Source organism: Pristiophorus japonicus, chromosome 6 (genome assembly GCF_044704955.1).
Source record: "Pristiophorus japonicus isolate sPriJap1 chromosome 6, sPriJap1.hap1, whole genome shotgun sequence".
NCBI lineage: Eukaryota > Metazoa > Chordata > Chondrichthyes > Pristiophoridae > Pristiophorus > Pristiophorus japonicus.
This window is the reverse complement of record NC_091982.1, coordinates 85,422,940-85,441,531: the sequence shown is the minus strand read 5'-3', so window position 1 is coordinate 85,441,531 and position 18,592 is coordinate 85,422,940. Positions and strand designations below refer to the sequence as shown.

The 18,592-nt window shown below is 41.3% G+C and overlaps 1 protein-coding gene across 4 annotated transcripts in view; it reads right to left on the bottom strand.

Moving 5' to 3' along the window:
- LOC139265182 (kelch-like protein 4) overlaps positions 1-18,038 on the bottom strand; it is a 224,549-nt gene extending 206,511 nt beyond the window's left edge. Inside the window, exon 1 of one of the 4 annotated variants that reach the window (XM_070882110.1) lies at positions 17,623-18,038. In XM_070882110.1, the coding sequence (XP_070738211.1) occupies positions 17,623-18,038 (416 nt within the window). The remainder of the gene's footprint in view (positions 1-17,622) is intronic. The other 3 variants (XM_070882111.1, XM_070882113.1, XM_070882114.1) reach the window with 3 other exon arrangements.
- Positions 18,039-18,592: the final 554 nt, after the last annotated feature.

The following is an 18,592-nucleotide window of genomic DNA, read 5'->3' as shown; positions in this document are numbered from 1 at the left end:
TCGATCTAACTCCCCAATGGCGACAACGGTGCCAAAACTTGTTTTTTCCCGGTGGTCCAGTGAAGTTGTGGCCTTCTGCAATGGCGGTGCGGCTTCCCTTAAAGGGGAGGATGCACTGCCACTGCCGGCATTTTTTTTTTGTTGGCCAACTGCCATGTCGGCCCAAAAATTATGCTCCCTGGTTTGGCCAGGCCGCCAACAGGCAGCCTGGCACCCTTACTTGGGTGCCAGGCTGCTAGCCCAGCCGAAACCCTCCCTGGTGAGCCAAAGTTTCAAAATCTTGAAGGGGAGAGCTGTGGTGACGCGGTGCCGTGATGACATCATTGCGGCGGTCACTCCACACCACCTCCAACGAGACAATTTCTACCCCTAGTTGTTTTATTGAGTGTAGGAAATACATCATCTTTAGTGCAGTAAAACTTCAAAAATTTCACCATAGCATGTCGGTAAAAGAAATTCTTAATGTTACAAATTAGAATTTTTTTTTTAATATTGCCCAACATAATCTTCAAACGAGTATTCCATATGGAGGGCAGTAAGAGAATGAATGGTCACACAATAAATAATGATGAGTGAAGACCAGTGCAATAAACCTTATGTAAGGAATAAAGTAACCGTGATAAACATGCCAGTGAGAATTTTTACAGCTATGTTGTGAATTGCATTTTCTCAAAGAAATTGCTCATTTGAAATTGAAACTCTGCATTAGCAACTTTATAAATTGTCTATTTATTTTCATTAATAAAGCGTATGCAAGAAGTACAGCAAATTATTGGAAAAGCTGTTGATTCAGTCATTTGTAGCTAAAAACTCATTTGCAGTATAATTTCAAAATAACTGTACTGAACAGTACTGTACTGTACAAATGTCAAGCTTCTAGATCTGAAGATAAATCTGAAGCTAATCCACAAATAATCTGAGCAAGGCCACCAAAGAAATCAGTCCTGTGCAGTGAATATGGATCACATCAATGAACTCAGGTGCCAGGGAGAATTCTTAAATGAATGGTATGCTTTAACTGAGATTGTTGATGTTATAATTGATAATACTGAAAATTTATCAGCACTAATGTGTGACATATATAGGCAGATATGTTAACTTTCCCATTGCAAATGTAATGAATTCCTACCAGCGCTGTTTGAAACTGGAACATTAATATAACACACAGCATTTCCCCATTTCTTCAGTGTGTACTATGATAGGCTCATTATAATGTTTGCTTTAACACCCAATCAGGAACTTGGGATAGCTGTAATCGGGTTGTGAAAAAAAATAAGCATTTGTGTCTGTGGCTTTAGATAGTTTTAAATATATCAAGCTTAATTATATTTAAAGTAGAGTCTCTTCCTTCACTGTTCAAAATGAGGAATTACACATAGGCTTTAAGAACAGTCAGATTCATTTGTCCAAGAATTAGCTGAAATAAAAGTGCTCTTTAATGAAGGACAACATGTTTACAACATACGAACATATAAAAATGAAGGACTGGAGAAGACCTGCTGGTCAGTCATTCCTGTCCTATAATGTTATGGTGCAACTTATGCACACCATGACACCTATCCACCCCTCCTCACCAACCAGCAAAGCAATTTCCAGGTGGAGGCAAAAATGAAATGAAGAAAATTTAGGATGAATTGACAATCTCAATGTCATAATGATAGCTGCTGTGGAAAATGGAAAATTTGCCTTGATGTTCTGTTGAGACTGGGGTTAAGGATCAGAGTAAAGACTGTGCTATAGCCTGAGGAGTAAGTGCTCATACCAAGTTCTTTCGATAATTTTATTTTTATAAATCAACTGGAATACAAATGAAGCATTTTCCATATTTCAATATTACCATTGTGGTTGATACTGATGCTAGATGTTCCAAATGGAAATATGTTTCATTCTGCAACATTGACATTCCTCCTGTTGATAACCTTAAAAAAATTGCCGAAGAAAAATTTGTAACCTACTCTTGGGGCCGGATTTTGCGGGGGGTTCGAGAGCACGATCGGTGGCAGGTCGGGTGGGAAAGTGTTTTTTTTCCCCAGCGGGTCGGGATCCCACTGGGTACCCACCGCCATGTGCTTTTTCCAATGGCGGGTTCACAGAGGGGGATGTTTCAGCTCACCTTCTGCATTTGATAGCTCGCCCATGGGATTCACACTGGTCATGGATCACGTCCGTCAAGCTGAGGCGGGAGTTCAGTGGCCATTGAATCAGCTGTTGAGTTGACGGCTTCAAATGTGCAGTCAAAGATCCCATCTTACAGAGTTATCTTCCCTCAGCCACAAACTCTTCCTCACCGCATTTCCACAACAGGTTCACTATGCTGCAAGTCTTTACACAAGTCTCCATCCAGTTTGACCTCATTACCACTCTCAGCATTGACAGATTGCTTCTGTCATCTCTACTTCACCTGCCATCTCTTCCATCAGCATGGGAGCCCTTTGGACTCTCTTTCCTTGGTCCCACCATGATCAGCCCCAAAACCAGCAGCACCAGGCACACCAGCAACACCAACAACAACATCACCAAACTTCTCCGCAATCACCTGATGCTGCACAGGACAGAGGACAACAGCACTTGATCACATTGCTGCCCGGGAGAATAGGGATGGCCTCACCATGGCCAGATTTACTTCACTTGATGCTGTTCACTGGCTGTCACATGATGGGCCAGGTTGGCACCACCTCACACCATCACCATAAAGCATCCCTACAATGCCCAAGCCATTCCTCTCACATTTATTACCATTGCGGGGGTTACCATTATGTCTCACCATTGATTGCAACTCACTAAGTCACTTCCAAAGGTGCACACAAATCTGTTCACGAACGCAAAGTGTTGAAAATAAAGGTTTCAATGTTTGACACCACATTAACATAAAGGTTACATGAACATTGGATAAAACACCCAAGTGCCAGTTCTTCTGTGTTGTTAGTTGTTATGATTACACTAAGATGAGGGTGAATGTGAGGGGTGGCTAGTGAGATGAAGATATGATAATGTAGAGAAGGATGGGTGGAGGTGCAAGGCAAGTTGATTGTGCAGGAGTAGGATAGGGAAGGCAGGATGCGGCTGACTGTGGCTTTGTTCTAACATTTTATGATCTGCTGAGATCATTGAAAGGTTTGCGGCACCACACCCAGGCCTGTGCCCTCCTCTGCAATGTGCAACCAGGCTGTGTTGATTTTCTGGGGAGGTCTCTTCCGCCCATGGGAAGGGAAGAGTCATGGGAGAACCTGGATGTAGCTGTACACCTCTGTGCAGTGATTGTCAGTGTTTGCAGCACCTCAATGCTGTAGAACACTGACAGCACTACTGTCAAAATCAATTTTGCCATAGTCCCTTTAAGGAAACCGGCTGATGACACGTGGCCTGCTTATCAAAGCCTAATCAGGGGACATTCATTTCAGAGGCTGGGATGGAGACAGCAGCGGGGTCAGCACCTGCCACCGACATCGCCCATCATGGACTTACCGAGGTTAGTAAAATCACATCCCAGGTATTTAGGTTATATTTATAAAGCATTTAAGCTTCTCGCTGTGCTCATGTGAACCCTTCAAGCAAGTTACTTTCATGTAACTCACTCCATGGTATTCTCAATTACCTCCCCTCACCCCCTGAGGACGTTGATTCCTTGTTGGCATGCGGTTCCACAGGCCCTCACAGCTCTCTGTTACCTCACCAAGTAGCTGTTTATATAAGAGTCTAAACAGTAAATATCAGCAGGCTATTCCACTATGGGACAATCACAACCAAGGCAGATCCTGTCCTCGCTCCACATTCCCATATGCACATTTCCAGCATGGGGGAGGCCATTGAACAGTGGTCAGGAGGTGAAACGCTGAATAATTTTCTCCTCCTTACTCCAGAAGCACTAAGGGATCAGTTGTGGTTCCTTAAATGGCTGCCCTGACTGAGATCAGCTAATTAAACACAGACCAGGGATCTGCCTGCATGGGTCAGCAACTTCCTGACTCAACGTATTGAGGCATGCAGAAAGCTTGATAGGCCTAGATTGTCCTGTATAACATCACTAAAAAAATAAAACAGATAATCTGGACATTATCACTTTGCTGTTTGTGGGAGCTTGCTGTGCATAGATTGACTGATGTGTTTCCTACATTACAGCAGTGACTACACCAAAAATACTTTTGGCTATAAAGTGCTCTGGGATGTCCTGAAGTCATGAAAGGTGTTTTATTCATGTAAGTCTTTCTTTCTATATCTTACAGGTTTTTAAAAAAATGATCGTTTGTCACATGAGCCCCGGATTTTGTGGTCAGCAGCAAAGGGATGGCTATTTAGCGGGATTTATGGTGTTGATTTCCCCTATTCTGATGCCAGTTTAAATATGGCGCCATTTATAGGGGATCTGTAAAGTCATCAAGCTGAACAGCCAATTAGATTGAAGAATTCTTACAGACAGCAAACCAGGAAGTAAAAAGCACTGATTATCATTCACATTTTAATCATTTTACAGAGAGCGAAATAAAGATTGGGACATACACATGGGATAAAGGTAGAAGATGAAATATCATTCACAAACGTTAAATAAATAAAGAATTTTTATTATTTTAAAAATCTATATAATTTTTATCATGGAATGGAGGGAATGACACTCTACACTTATAAAATCAGCATTTCAGGGCCAGAGAGGTTTCTCAGCACTAACTATAACTATAACTTAACAACTCAGTTATACCTCTTTCAACAAGGCTTAACTTCTTCAATGGTTATTATGAGAATACTGCATAAAAAGTTGAAGTTCACGCCAAATTACTGATTCTATGTTGATTGAGCCTGCGAAGACTGAAACAATGCACTCTGTGGAGTAGCAGGATATCACTGACAGCAACTTCCAGATTTCTGCATTTAACTGCGGATGTGCAGACACCAAAAGTTGGGCTGTCAGTTTTAAAGAATAAATATAGTGAATGCTGACAGTTTTCCCATCATTACAACTGCAAATTCTGGGCCTATAAGTATTATTGTTTCATCTTTTCTGCTGCACTCAGAAAGCAGTCAAACTTGACCTTATACTTTGTTCACAACTAATTGGTTTGCGATTGAATATGTAAGTGACTGAGCCATGGAAATGTGTTAGTTTTACTAGGAGTTCTCCAGCTGGGTAGCAATTGATGCAAAGTTCCAGTTGCAATGAATGTGTGTGCCTGGACATATGTTATAAGCCGATGATCCCAGTTCCTGTCAGTGGCTTGTCTTCAGTACAGTCAACACATCACAGCATTGACACCCTTTGTGAAAAAAAGGCAACTATTTTAAACCTGATGATGAAAATAAGTGTCCATGCCCCTAACAAACCGTTTCATTAATTTTAAATTAACCAAGCTTATCTCATATAATACAGGCGAAGCTGCAGGAAGCTTCTTCCATTGCATGACATTGCCATCAAAATTTTATCTTGTTACAGTTCTAATGCAAAGTATTATTTCTAATTCAGTTTAGGATTGAACAGGACAATGAGCTCTGACTGAATTATATGATCTCAATTAACTGGAAGCAGCAGGAAATTAAGTTTAATATTTGGCTGGTTGAATGGTTTGGAAAGTAAAATAACCTGCTCAATGAATTTTGTGAGGTCCAATTGTTGTTAGGGCTGCTGTACTGATGAAATTTTGCTGACAAAAATGAGCTACATCTAGTAATAGTGAAATAAAGAACTACACTGAATACTAATATTGAGTATGCATATTGAGGCTCGGTATCAGTAATAACCATTCACAATGAAGTCCTGGGGATAAAATAGTAATATATTTTCTAACCTGATTTCCTCATGGATTTTTTTTTTTAATTGATCTTTATTGATCTAAAATGAGGAAAACCTTTATGGTTTAGATTATCAGTACTGTATATAACTGCACACTTGCACTCCTCTTGAGAGCAATGAACTTCTCATTATTTTGGCTCTGATTCATGTCATATAATTTACATTAACCAACCCGAACATAACTATCGCTTCTTTCAGTTCTGTGATATTTGAAAATGTTACCTTTTGCTCAGTTGAGAACAGCAGGCCTGACCTCAAATCTAGGCATTTTGATTTTTTTTGTTTATTTTATATAATTCTGCACAAGTTAATAATAACTATAATAACTTTTATTTATACAGCGCCTTTAACATAGTAAAACATCCCAAGGTGCTTCACAACAGTGTTACAAGACAAAACAGATAAATTTGACACCGATCCACAAAAGAAGAAAGCAGATGACCAAAAGCTGGTTTAAAGAGTTTTAAGGAGCAACTTAAAGGAGGAAAGAGAGGTAGAGAGTATCTGAGAGATTTAGGGAGGGAGTTCCAGAACCTAGGGCCCAAATAACTGAAGCCACAGCCACCAATGGTTGAGCAGTTATAATGAAGGATGTTCAAGAGGCCAGAATTTGAGGAGCGCAGGCATCTTGTGGGGTTGTGAGGCTGATAAAGATTACAGAGATAGGGAGGGGCAAGGCCATGGAGTGATTTGTAAACAAGGATGAGGATTTTGGAATTGAGGTGTTGTTTAACCGGAGCCAACATAGGTCAGAAAGCACAGGGGTTATGGGTGATCGTGACTTGATGCAAGTTAGTACATGGGCTGCTGATTTTTGGATGACCTCAAGTTTACGTAGTGTAGAATGTGGGAGGCCAGCCAGCAGTGAGTTGGAGTAGTCAAGCCTAGAGATAACAAAGACATGAATAAGGGTTTCAGCAGCAGAAGAGCTGAGGCAAGGGCGGAGTCAAGCAATGTTACAGAGGTGGAAAAAGGTGGTTTTAGTTATGCCTCAGATATGTGGCTGGAAACTCATTTCAGAGTCAAATATGACATCAAGATTGCAAACAGTCTTGTTCAACCACAGATTGATGCTAGGGAGAGGGATGGAGTCAGTAGTTAGGGAATGCAGTTTGTGGCGGGGACCAAAGATAATGGCTTCTGTCTTCCCAATATTTAATTGGAGAAAATTTCTGCTCATCCAGTGCTGTATGTTGGACAAGCAATCTGATAATGTAGATACCAAGCAGGGGTCGAGAGAAGTGGTGGAGAGGTAGAGCTGGGTGTTGTCAGCGTACATGTGGAAACTGACTCCATAATTTCAGATGATATCGCCAAGGGGCAGCATATAGCTGAGAAATAATTGGGGGCCAAGGACAAATCCTTGGGGGGCACCAGAGGTAATGATGCAGGAGTGGGATGAGAAGCCATTGCAGGAGATTTTATGGCTACGATTAGATAGATAAGAATGGAACCAGGTGAGTGCAGTCCCACCCAGCTGGACTTTGGTGGAGAGGCGTTGGAGGAGGATGGAGTAGTCAATTGTGTCAAAGGCTGCAGACAGGTCCAGAAGGACGATGAGGGATAGTTTACCTTTGTCACACTCACGAAGGATGTTATTTGTGACTCTCATGAGAGCCATTTCGGTACTGTGGCAGGGGCGAAAACCAGATTGAAAGGATTCAAACATTGAATTCATGGAAAGATGGTCACGGATTTGGGAGGTGACAACATCTTCAAGTACTTTGGACAGCAAGGCAAGGTTGGAGATGGGGCGGTAGCTGTCAAGCAAAGTGGGGTCAAAGGTTAATTTTTTGAGGAGGGGTGATGACGCAGATTTGAAGGAGAGGGGAACAGTACCTGAGGAGAGAGAACCGTTAACAATGTCGGCTTACATGGGAGCCAAAAAAGGAAGTTGGGTGGTCAGCAGTTTAGTGGGAATAGGATTAAGAGAGCAGGAAGTGGGTCTCATGGACAAGATGAGTTTGGAGAGATCAAGAGGGCAGATCAAAGAGAAACTAGAGTTTAGGGCTGGGGCAGGTGGGAGCCTCAGATGAAGTTTGGCCGTGTGGGTTAGGTGAAGGAAGGGAACTGGCAGAGGCAGTTGATTGGATGGTCTCAATCTTTGAGACAATGAAGTCCATGAGCTCCTCACACTTGTTGTTGGAGGTGAGTGTGGTGGAGACAGCGGAGAGAGGTTTAAGAAGACGGTTAGCAGTAGAGAATAATAGCCAGGGCTTATTTTTGCAATCCAGAATGATCCTGGAATAGTGAGCAGTTTTTGTAGACAAGAGTAAGAACTGATAATGTTTTATGGGTTCGAGCCAGATCTGGCGGTGAATGGCTAAACCAGTTGTCCGCCACATCCGTTCAAGTGTGCGCCCTTTTGACTTGAGGGAGCGAAAATGAGGGCTATACTCAGGGAATGGCCAGCGTGGGAGAGAGTAATCTTTCTAATAGGGACTAGGGCATCAAAGGTGGTGGCGAGGGTGTGATTGAGAAATGTCATTGTTAAAAGAGGGTCAAAGGTTGGACAGTTATGAGTTGATAAGTGCAGTTGACCATGATTGGCATTTAACAGGACTTTATCAAGGAAAAAGCTCATTTTTTTTAACTTCTTCAAAATTCTCTGAATGCATTTTCTGCCATACTACTTCAGTCACTGTTAGCTATCTCTTAGTGCAGTCGTAACAGGAGAAGTGAGCAGCCGGGCAAGCTGAAGCAAATGGGAAAGAAAGAACAGAAATTCTTGCATTTATATAGCGCATCTCATGACTTCAAGAAATCCCAAAGTGTTTACAGCCACTTAAGTATTTTTGAAGTGTGGTCATTAAAGTAGAAAATGCAGCAAACTATAATGACCAGATAATTCGCTTCAGTGATATTGGTTGAGAGATATATATATTGGCCTTAGAGGGAGACCAGAGTAGGTTTACCAAAATGATACCCAGACTTAAAGTATTAAGAGATAAATATTGGCCTGTACCAGAATTCCCCTGGTCTTCTTCAAAAGAGTGCCATGCGATCCTATACAACCACCTGAGAGGGCAGTAAGGGTCTTGGTTTAATGTCTCATCCAAAAGATAGCATCACTGACAGTGCAGTACTCCTGAACTGCACTGGAGAGTCATAAGGGAGTGAACAATCTGTAGAATGAATTACCTCAGGTTGTGAATCTACCACAACAGAGGAACACAATAGAGGAACAATACATATTGAGGATCAAAATCAGCAGAGAGGCGTGTCTGAGCTCTACAACCTAATCCACAAAGATCAGCAGGGCTGTCAACTATTCGCTACATGACCAGTACCACTGAAAATCACTGCTGCCCTCAATTTATTGAATTCTAGAATGTTATGGCATCAAAACAGGCCATATGGCTCATTGAGCCTGAGCTGATAGTTTTCTCCACATGAACCATCTTGGCTAATCCCATTCTTTTACTTGCAGTATGTTTGAACAATATTGCTATGGATCGAGGCCTCAGCATAGGAACACAGGAACATAGGACAGGAATAGACCATGAATAACCTCGAGCCTGTTCTGCCATTCAATGAGATAATGGCTGATCTGCGATCTAACTCCACATACCCGTCTTTGGCCCATATCCATTAATATCAGTAGTTAACAAAAAGCTATCAATTTCCGATTTAAAATTAACAATTGATTTAGCATCAATTGTCATTTGCGGAAGAGAGTTCCAAACTTCTACCACCCTTTTTGTGCAGGTGTTTCTTAATTTCACTCCCGAAAGGTCTGGCCCTATTTTTAGACGATGCCCCCTTGTCCTAGAATTCCCTTATTATCCTGAAACCTTTGATCAGGTCCGCCCTTGACCTTCTATATTGTAGAGAATAAAGTACTAATTTGTTTAATCTCTCCTCGTAACTTAACACTTGAAGTCTGGATGTAATTTTGCAGCATATTTCTACCCCCTTGCATGCTAGTCCTCTAGATATAAAGGCCAGCATTCCATTAGCCTTTTCATATATTTTCTGTATCTGTTCAGTACATTTTAATGATCTATGTATCTGGACCCTAAGTCTCTTTGGACTACCACTGTTTTTAGCTTTTCATCATTTAGAAAGTATCCCATTCTATCCTTTTTAGGTCCGAAATGGATGACCTTGCATTTGCTTATATTGAAATCCATTTGCCACAGTTTTGCCCATTCATTTAATCTATCGATATCCCTTTGTAATTTTGTGCTTTCATCTATCCTGCCTGCAATGTCGCCTACCTTTGTATCATTGGCAAATTTGGATATATGACTTTCTATGCTATCATATAAGTCATTAATAAATACTATGAATAGTTGAGGCCCCACTACAGATCCTTGCAGGACACCACTAATCATATCCTGCCAATTTGAGTACCTACCCATTATCCCTACTGCCTGTCTCCTGCCGTTCAGCCAAATTCCTAACCACATCAATATTTTGCCCTCAATTCCTTGGGCTTCCACCTTAGTTAACAATCTCTTATGTGGCACTTTATCAAATGCCTTCTGGAAGTCCATATAAATAACATCCATAGACATTCCCCTGCCCACACTTCAATCACCTCCTCAAAAAATGTAATCAGGTTTGTCAGGCTTGACCTACCTTTCACAAATCTGTGCTGGCTGTCTGATCAAATGAACATGTTCAAGTTATTCAATGATCCTATCATTAATTATAGAGTCTAGCAATTTCCCGACAAGAGATTTTAGGTTAACTGGTTTGTAATTCCCTGCTTTCCCTCTCTCGCCATTCATAAATATTGGAGTGACATGTGCAATTTTCCAATCTAAAGGGATGGTTCCTGACATAAGAGAACTTTTAAAGATTATAGTTAGGGTATCTGCAATGTGCTCACCTACTTCCTTTAAAAGCCTGGGATGGAAACATCTGGCCCTGGGGATTTGTCACTCTTTAGTGCCATTATTTTCTTTATTACTGTTATTTTAGTTATGTTAATTTTATTGAGTCCCTGTCTCTGATTTAATATGCTATTATCTTCCTCTACTGTAGACTAAGATATGGAACAACAGCAAGTCACAGGAGACTGGAATGATAATGGTTCATAACAGCCACCAGCACCAGACCAGCTACTGCAGTCAGGGATACAGGTGTGTGAGGATCTCAATGTTCAGTGAGCTCTGCAATTGATTACTATTGCAGCATACTGCTACATTTTTGAAAACATTCTCTGAAGTACATTGCAAGTTGGCACACCCCTGCCAATTCAAGCATCAGAAGTTTTGTTTTGCCAACAAATTCTCTGCTCAATGAAGCCCCTGATTTGCCTATGTGCCATGTTGTATCAGTTCTCCCTGCGGGTACAGGAGTTTTCCAGGGGCTCATCAGATATGATTGTACTTAATAATCCATATTTCCAGCTGTCCACCATTCCTTCTCCTTCATTTGATTGCCCCAGTGAAAGCATCATGTTCTCTTCCCCAGGAAGTATACACTGACGCAAATTATTTCTCTAAGCGTATTTGCACATTGATAGATTAATAGCTCATTCTACTTAAATAAGCTGCAGGATTGTTGATCGATGCACAGATGGTTACATGCATATATTATTTTTTATTGGACATATTTGCAAACCTGAAATTGCTGCTCGCTTGACCCAATTGGTTTTGGCTAAGAATTATGTATGTTCTGTTAGCTTTACTTTAAGACAACTTATGTTTTATTTTCTGAATAATAAAATTATGACAGGCTAGAAGTTACGTAAAGACTGGCTGTATGAATATATGTAGTATTTGTAGCCATGTTTTTCAGTTCCTCCAACTAAATATTGGGAAGGCTGAAGCCAAAATGAAAGAAAAAGAAAGACTTGCACTTACATAGCACCTTTCATGACCACCATACATCACAAAGCGCTTGACAGCCAGTTAACAACTTTTTGAAGTGTAGTTACCATTGTAATGTAGGAAATGCTGCAGCCAATTTGCGCACAGCAAACTCCCACAAACAGCAATGCGATAATGACCAGATAGTCTGTTTTAGTTATGTTGGTTGAGGGATGAATATTGGCCAGGGCAACAGGAATAACTCCCCGAATCTTCTTCGAAATATTGCCATGGGATCTTTTATGTCCACCTGAGAGAGCAGACAGGGCCTCGGTTTAATGTCTCATCCGAAAGACTGCACCTCTGACAGTGCAGCACTCTCTCAGTACTGCACTGGAGTGTCAGACTAGATTTTTGTTAGAGATATACATAGAGAATAAGACATGGATAGGGTTAACGGGAGAATAGGCATCATGAATGCAAGAGTGGCTTTTAAACATCATCTCAACTCTCTGCATGTGATGTAGCTCTGATCATAACCCCCTTACTGATTTCAGAACTTTTGCATTTGAGATTTTCCTCTTCTCTCTTTCTCTTCAACATTTGTGCCCAATTTGTTTCCTATGTCACCCCCCCCCGAAGGTGCTGAATCCATCATTGAGTCACGGTTCCACAATGACCTGCAATATCTTGCTCAAGTGGCTTTTACTGATATATGGGACTTTTACAGTGTGTGTCAGCAGGCTATTCATCCACTGAGGGGGTTATAACAACTCATCTCACCCAGTATGCACATCCATGCACTTCCATCAGTGGTTGCTGGATAGTGATCAGGAACTTCCCTAACCTCGAAACAATGTGGCTAGTTGTTGTGGGACCTGCATTGATAGTCCTGCTGAGATCAACTGACTCAACACCGACCAGGGAACTGGGAACATTCCTTACTTGTAAGGTTCAGCCAGTGAACGGTTAAAGTTACTGAAACGTAGAGGGAGACTACTGTTCTAGTTATACCATTGGAGTTTGTAGCTTCCAATATCTCTGTGAGTCTCTCCTTACTGCTTGTAACCATCATGAGGCCATTGAGTTTCTGCTCTGCAACTTTGTGCCAAGTGACAGGAATAATAGTCTTTCTGAGATTAGCACACTTATGATGCAGTCAGCTGATGGAATTTTACTGTAAAATAGAGAACTTTTTGAGACGTAACACTGTTGCCTGTACACAATAATTATTCCATGACTGCAAAATAATTCAAAATGATATGATTTTCATTTGGGTTTCATGTAATCTCATTAGTTGTTTTCTGACTTGTAACAGAATAACCCCTACCTTGCAGAACATATGTGACGAGAAAACAGGGAGCCATTGGAAGCTTATTCAGGATGGTACGGGTTGACTGTAGCTTTCCTTTCACACTGAGCAATCAAATGAAGTATTCATTTACTATAAAATCTGTTATATAAGCTGCATTTTTAATTTAGGTTTTTCTTTGTGTGCTCCCACGTAATGGTTACAGCATCTTGAGATATCTAGTAAAGGTGCATAAATTATCATTTCTGCATTGAATTATTGAACAGGTTCTGTTCAAAAATTCAAAAATATTCCCTGTGGATCACATTTGAACTTCTGCCACCATGAGCACCATATTAAAGCACCACAAGCTAGTTCTAATGAAACATACCGTATCTGGTAGAAAGTCCTTAACCACTGCAATATATCTCTGAAAAAGGCCTCCTGGCACTGATCTGAATATAACATCTCTTGAAGAGCAAGTACAGGCAATTTTTTAAGAATGCTGTGCATTATTAACAATCTGACTTTAATTTTTCTAAATACCTCCCTGTTCTTATCTATTTTAATGTGCTTGCTAGAATTTAAGTTCTCTCATTTCTGGCAATTAATTCAACCTCAGATCATGCTGAAACCCTCATCCAACAACAACAGCACAACTTGAATTTACATAGCATCTTTCACGTGATGAAATGTCCCAAGGCGCTTCACAGGAGTGTTTTAAAACAAAATTTGAAACCGAGCCACATAAGGAGAAATTAGGGCAGATGACCAAAAGCTTGGTGAAAGAGGTAGATTTTAAGGAACGCCTTAAAGGAGGAAAGAGAGGTAGTGAGGCAGAGAGGTTTAGGGAGGGAATTCCAGAGCTTAGGGCCTTGCCACCAATGGTTGAGCGATTATAATCAAGGACGCTCAACTGGCCACAATTAGAGGAGTGCAGATATCTCTGGGGTAGGAGTGTGGTTGTTGGGCTGGAGGAGATTACAGAGACAGGGAGGGGTGAGACCTGGAGGAATTTGAAAACAACTATGAAAATTTTAAAATCAAGGCATTGTTTAGCTGGGACCAATGTAGGTCAGCGAGCACAGGGGCATTGGTCTCATCAGTCATATTAGTGTGGAAGCAAGTCATCCTCGACTCCGAGGGACTGCCTAAGAATAAGAAGAAGAAAATAGGTGAATGGGACTTGGTGCAACAGGATATGGGCAACAGTTTTTTTCATGTCCTCAAATTTATGTGGAGTAGAATGTGGGAGATCGGTCAGAAGTGCATTGGAAATGTCAAGTCTAGAGGTAACAAAGGCAAGGATGAGGGTTTCAGCAGCAGATGAGCTGAGACAAGGGCAGAGATGGGCAATGTTATGGAAGTGGAAATAGATGGTCTTAGTTATGACGTGGATATGTGGTCACAAGCTCAATTCAGGGTCAAATATGACACCAAGGTTGCGAACAGTGTGGTTCAGCCTCAGACATATGTTAGGGAGAGGAATGGAATTGGTGGCTAAGGAACGGAGTTTGTGGTGGGGACCGAAGACAATGGCTTCTGTCTTCCCTAAATTTAATTGGAGGAATGTTTTGCTCATCTAGTGCTGGATGTTGGACAAGCAGCCTGACAATTTAAAGATAGTGGAGGGGTCAAGAGAAGTGATGGTGAGGTAGAGCTGCATGTCATCAGTGTACATGTGGAAACTGATGCTGTGTTTCCGGATGGTGTCACTGAGGGGCAGCATGTAGATGAGAAAAAGGAGAGGGCCAAGGATAAATCCTTGGGGGACACCAGAAGTAATGATGTGGGAGCAGGAAAAGATACCATTTCAGGGAATTTTCTGGCTGCAATTAGATAGACAAGAATGGAACCAGGTGAGTGCAGTCCCGCCCAGCTGGACGACAGTGAAGAGATGTTGGAGGAGGATGGAGTGGTCAACTGTGTCAAAGGCTGCAGACAGGTTGAGAAGGATGAGGAGGACTAGTTTACCTTTATCACAGTTATATAGGATGTCATTTGTGACTTTGATAAGAGCCGTATTGGTATTGTTGCAGGGGTGGAAACCTGATTGGAGAAATGGAGAAATGGCCACGGATTTAGGAGGCAACAACGTGTTCAAAGAGTTTGGAGAGGATAAGGAGGTTGGAGATGGGATGGTAGTTTGCAAGCCTTTGTTACCTCTAGATTTCACTCTTGGCCGGTCTCCCATCTTTTGCCCTCCATAAACTTGAACTCATCCAAAACTCTGCTGTCCATTTCCTAACTCACACCAAGTTCCATTCATCTATTACCCTGTGCTCGCTAAACTACATTGCCTCCCAGATAAGTAATGCCTTAGTTTTAAAATTCTCATCCTTGTTTCCAAATTCCACCATGGCCTCACCCCTCTCTATCTCTATAGCCTCCTGCAGTCTTACAACTCTCCGAGATCTCTGCACTCTTCTAATTTGGTCTCATGCACAATTCCGGTTCCATTTGCCCCAACATTGGTGACCGTGCCTTCAGATACCTAGGCCCTAATCTCTAAGATTCCCTTTCTAAACCTCTCCATTTCTCTACCTCTCTCTCATCCTTTAAGATGCTCCTTAAAACCTACCTCTTTGACCAAGCTGTTGGTCATCTGTCTTTATATCTCCTTATGTGGCTCAGTGTCAAATTTTGTTTGATAACACTCTTGTGATGCACCTTGGGACATTTAACTATGTTCAAGGCACTATCTAAGTGCAGGTTGTTGTTGATGAAGTGGTTCACATACTATACGCCTACCTCATTACATGATTCAAATGATGTTATGTTTGAGTGTTATTCAACTGTTCAGATGTACCTTTGAAGTGTTCAGAATAAACAGCGTTTAAAAATATGGACTTATCTAATTCAGACCGCTGTCTCTTTAAGAAAAACTGTGCTACATTTGAAAAATGCTGCTGTATCAGTAGGATGTTTTAATGTTCATGAATATACTGCAGATGCTTGATGAGATGTCAACAATAAAGTGGGAAACGTTTGCACACCTCCATGTTTCACCCACTTTATCATTAGTATTTGCACGCCAATCCATTTGATTATGATGCTGGCTAATGACTATTTGCCTATGGGTGGTACGATTATCATCTGTGTGGGTGGAAAGTGTTTGTCAGGGTGAAATTATCATCCACTTTCAGTTCTGCCCATTCAAAATTTATTACGGCGAAACTTGCAGCTTTTCTTTTGGCGCAATCAGCCACTAAAAAATCTCTACAACTGCGCTAAAAATCGGCAATGTGGAAAATTGGCCCTCTACGCTCTCCTTGGCCAGAATTGCCCATCAACTATAAGATGATTAATGGAAAAATATCTGAAAATGTACAGTGAAATGAATAGAAACCTTTCCATTTCTCTTCATACATTCTTAGTGATACTCTAGTAAATGGATATTATATGCTTTAGTTTATCAAATTAAAATTCATAGTATCTAAAATTGCATATCGTATGAGTAACACGGTGGGAATTACCGCTGAGCATAGGTTAAATTAGGCTACAAAGAGGACAAGTTTTCAGTCTTTCCAAAAAATATTCACAATTTTCATTTATTTTCACTTTTACAAATAATTTTTTGTTAGTGGCTTTCTACCCCCCACCATATAGGTATTGTTTATTCCTCCTCCTTACTTCCCCCTGTCCCATGATGTGGATTATTCCTCAACATATAATGGTGGTTTTAACAGTGTGTCCCAGGCCTCTGACAATATTCCAAACAGCAGCCTAGTAGTAACTCGTGCTTCAATGTTCCCTCCTTCTCAGTGGGCACCTGTTCTCTGTTCCTCCTGATGTAAGAGAGCTTGACGTGTGCGAATTCAAATCTAACCACTAAATGGCCCAGTATGCCAATAACCCAATGCCCTGCCTCCATGCTCCCCATTCACTGTTCACTTGTTAGCATATGTAGTTACTTGGTGTGGCAAATACTCTAGAAATCAACATGCATTGCACAGATTGTATACAACGACATACAATTTACAGCACAAAAACAAGCCATTCAGCCAACAGGTCCATGCCGGTGCATAACACATGTTTCATGCTCCACACAAGTCTCCTCCTATCTTACTTCATCCCACTCTATCAACACATTCTTTTATTCCTTCCTCCATCATATACATATCTAGCTTCCCCTTAAATGCATCTATGCTATCCTCATCAACCACTCCACGTGGTAGCGAATTCTACATTCGCACCGTATTCAGTACCTGGATCATCTTTGGAATGGGTCCAAATTGTTATAAGTTTTGGGAAGTATAAATCAGAAGTTTCCACTCACATAAACAGAGTGAGGGTCGCGGGAAAACACTATAAAATCTGTTTTTTACAAGTGCCACAAAATGAAGCTTTGAATAAACATGATTTTGACACATGTTTTAAATATAACCCAGAATGAATTATTTATCTGTTCTGCTGACTGTACTGAAAACAGAAGTACGGCTGAGGCTACATAACCAGACGACACAAAACTCTGTTCTCAGCCTATGGAGTTGCAGCATACATTTGCATGTTTTTTACTAAGGAGTGATAAACATGTGATTGCAGGCAAATTATCCACAGGCATTAGAATCCTTCAGTTGATTCTGTAATAATATGCCAGGCAGATGATCAGTCACACTTACAAGAGGCAAAGCACTAGAAATAGCTAAGAGCATGCATAAAATATGCTGAAAAATATTATGCATACTCTAGAATTATGGTCCCAATGTAACTGATTTTTCTTTAAAATAATGTAAATGATATTCAGCTTTCTTTAGTACTGTTAATGTTTTCTCATTGCAAACTCCTACCTCTCTGCAGACTCATCTGTAAGATCAACACTGCCTGATTCCACTGCTTCTTTGTTTTCTTTTTCTTCTTCTTTAACGGTGTTCTCTTGTGCAGAGATTTTAGCGAGTCCTTCGTTCTCTGGCGTGCGTGGCATTGTATTTTGCTGATGCCATGGCTGACTGTCGGGTCTGCTGTAAATTGGACCTGGCACAGGAGCCAGTAAACTGCTTACAGGACTGCTGTTTTTCCTGAGCCCACCTCTGTCCCGAGAGTGGCTTTTCAACCTGTTCTGACCCATGCCACGGTGCTCAAATCCCTCCTGCTGGAGACAGCCACTGTTCCCAGAAGAGCCCTGCGAGGGGTGGCTAAACCACTTCCACCTCAGCCTCAAAATCTGCTTCATGTCAAACTCCTTCCGCCCAGACACAGACATCATTGTCCAAAAGAGTCTTAAACTTATAGATGCAAGATAGCTTTCTTTTTAACACCGCTGCACGCCTCTGCACCAAATCCCTTCACTGGAGAAACCAAAACGAACAAGCCTTTCTTCTCTGAGCAGTATACAGTACTGCTAGCACTCGCAGCAAATACTAAGCTGCTGCTAACTGTGTAGGTGGGATACCATACTGACAGGATGATGAGGTCAGCCCTCAAACGAGTAAATCAGATTAACACAGGAAGACAGCTACCAAAACTCTAAACAGCAGCTGGTCTTACATACAGCTAAACACAGACTTAACAGCACTGTCCTTTGCTTAGCAAGATCCCATCTGTTTTAAGGAAATGCAAGCAATAACATAAGATACAGGAAAACATGCAATAAATAAAGTACTAGGCTTGCGTTTCCCGGGAGAAGTACATGCAGCCTGTGGACCTTGCTGTTCCTTTTCTGCATGGCAGTCGCATTCCCTCACTAAAGGATTGAGTCAACAACAAAGCATTTTTTTTTGGTCTGGCTTTAATCGTCCCTTGACTTGCCTTGTCAATTTC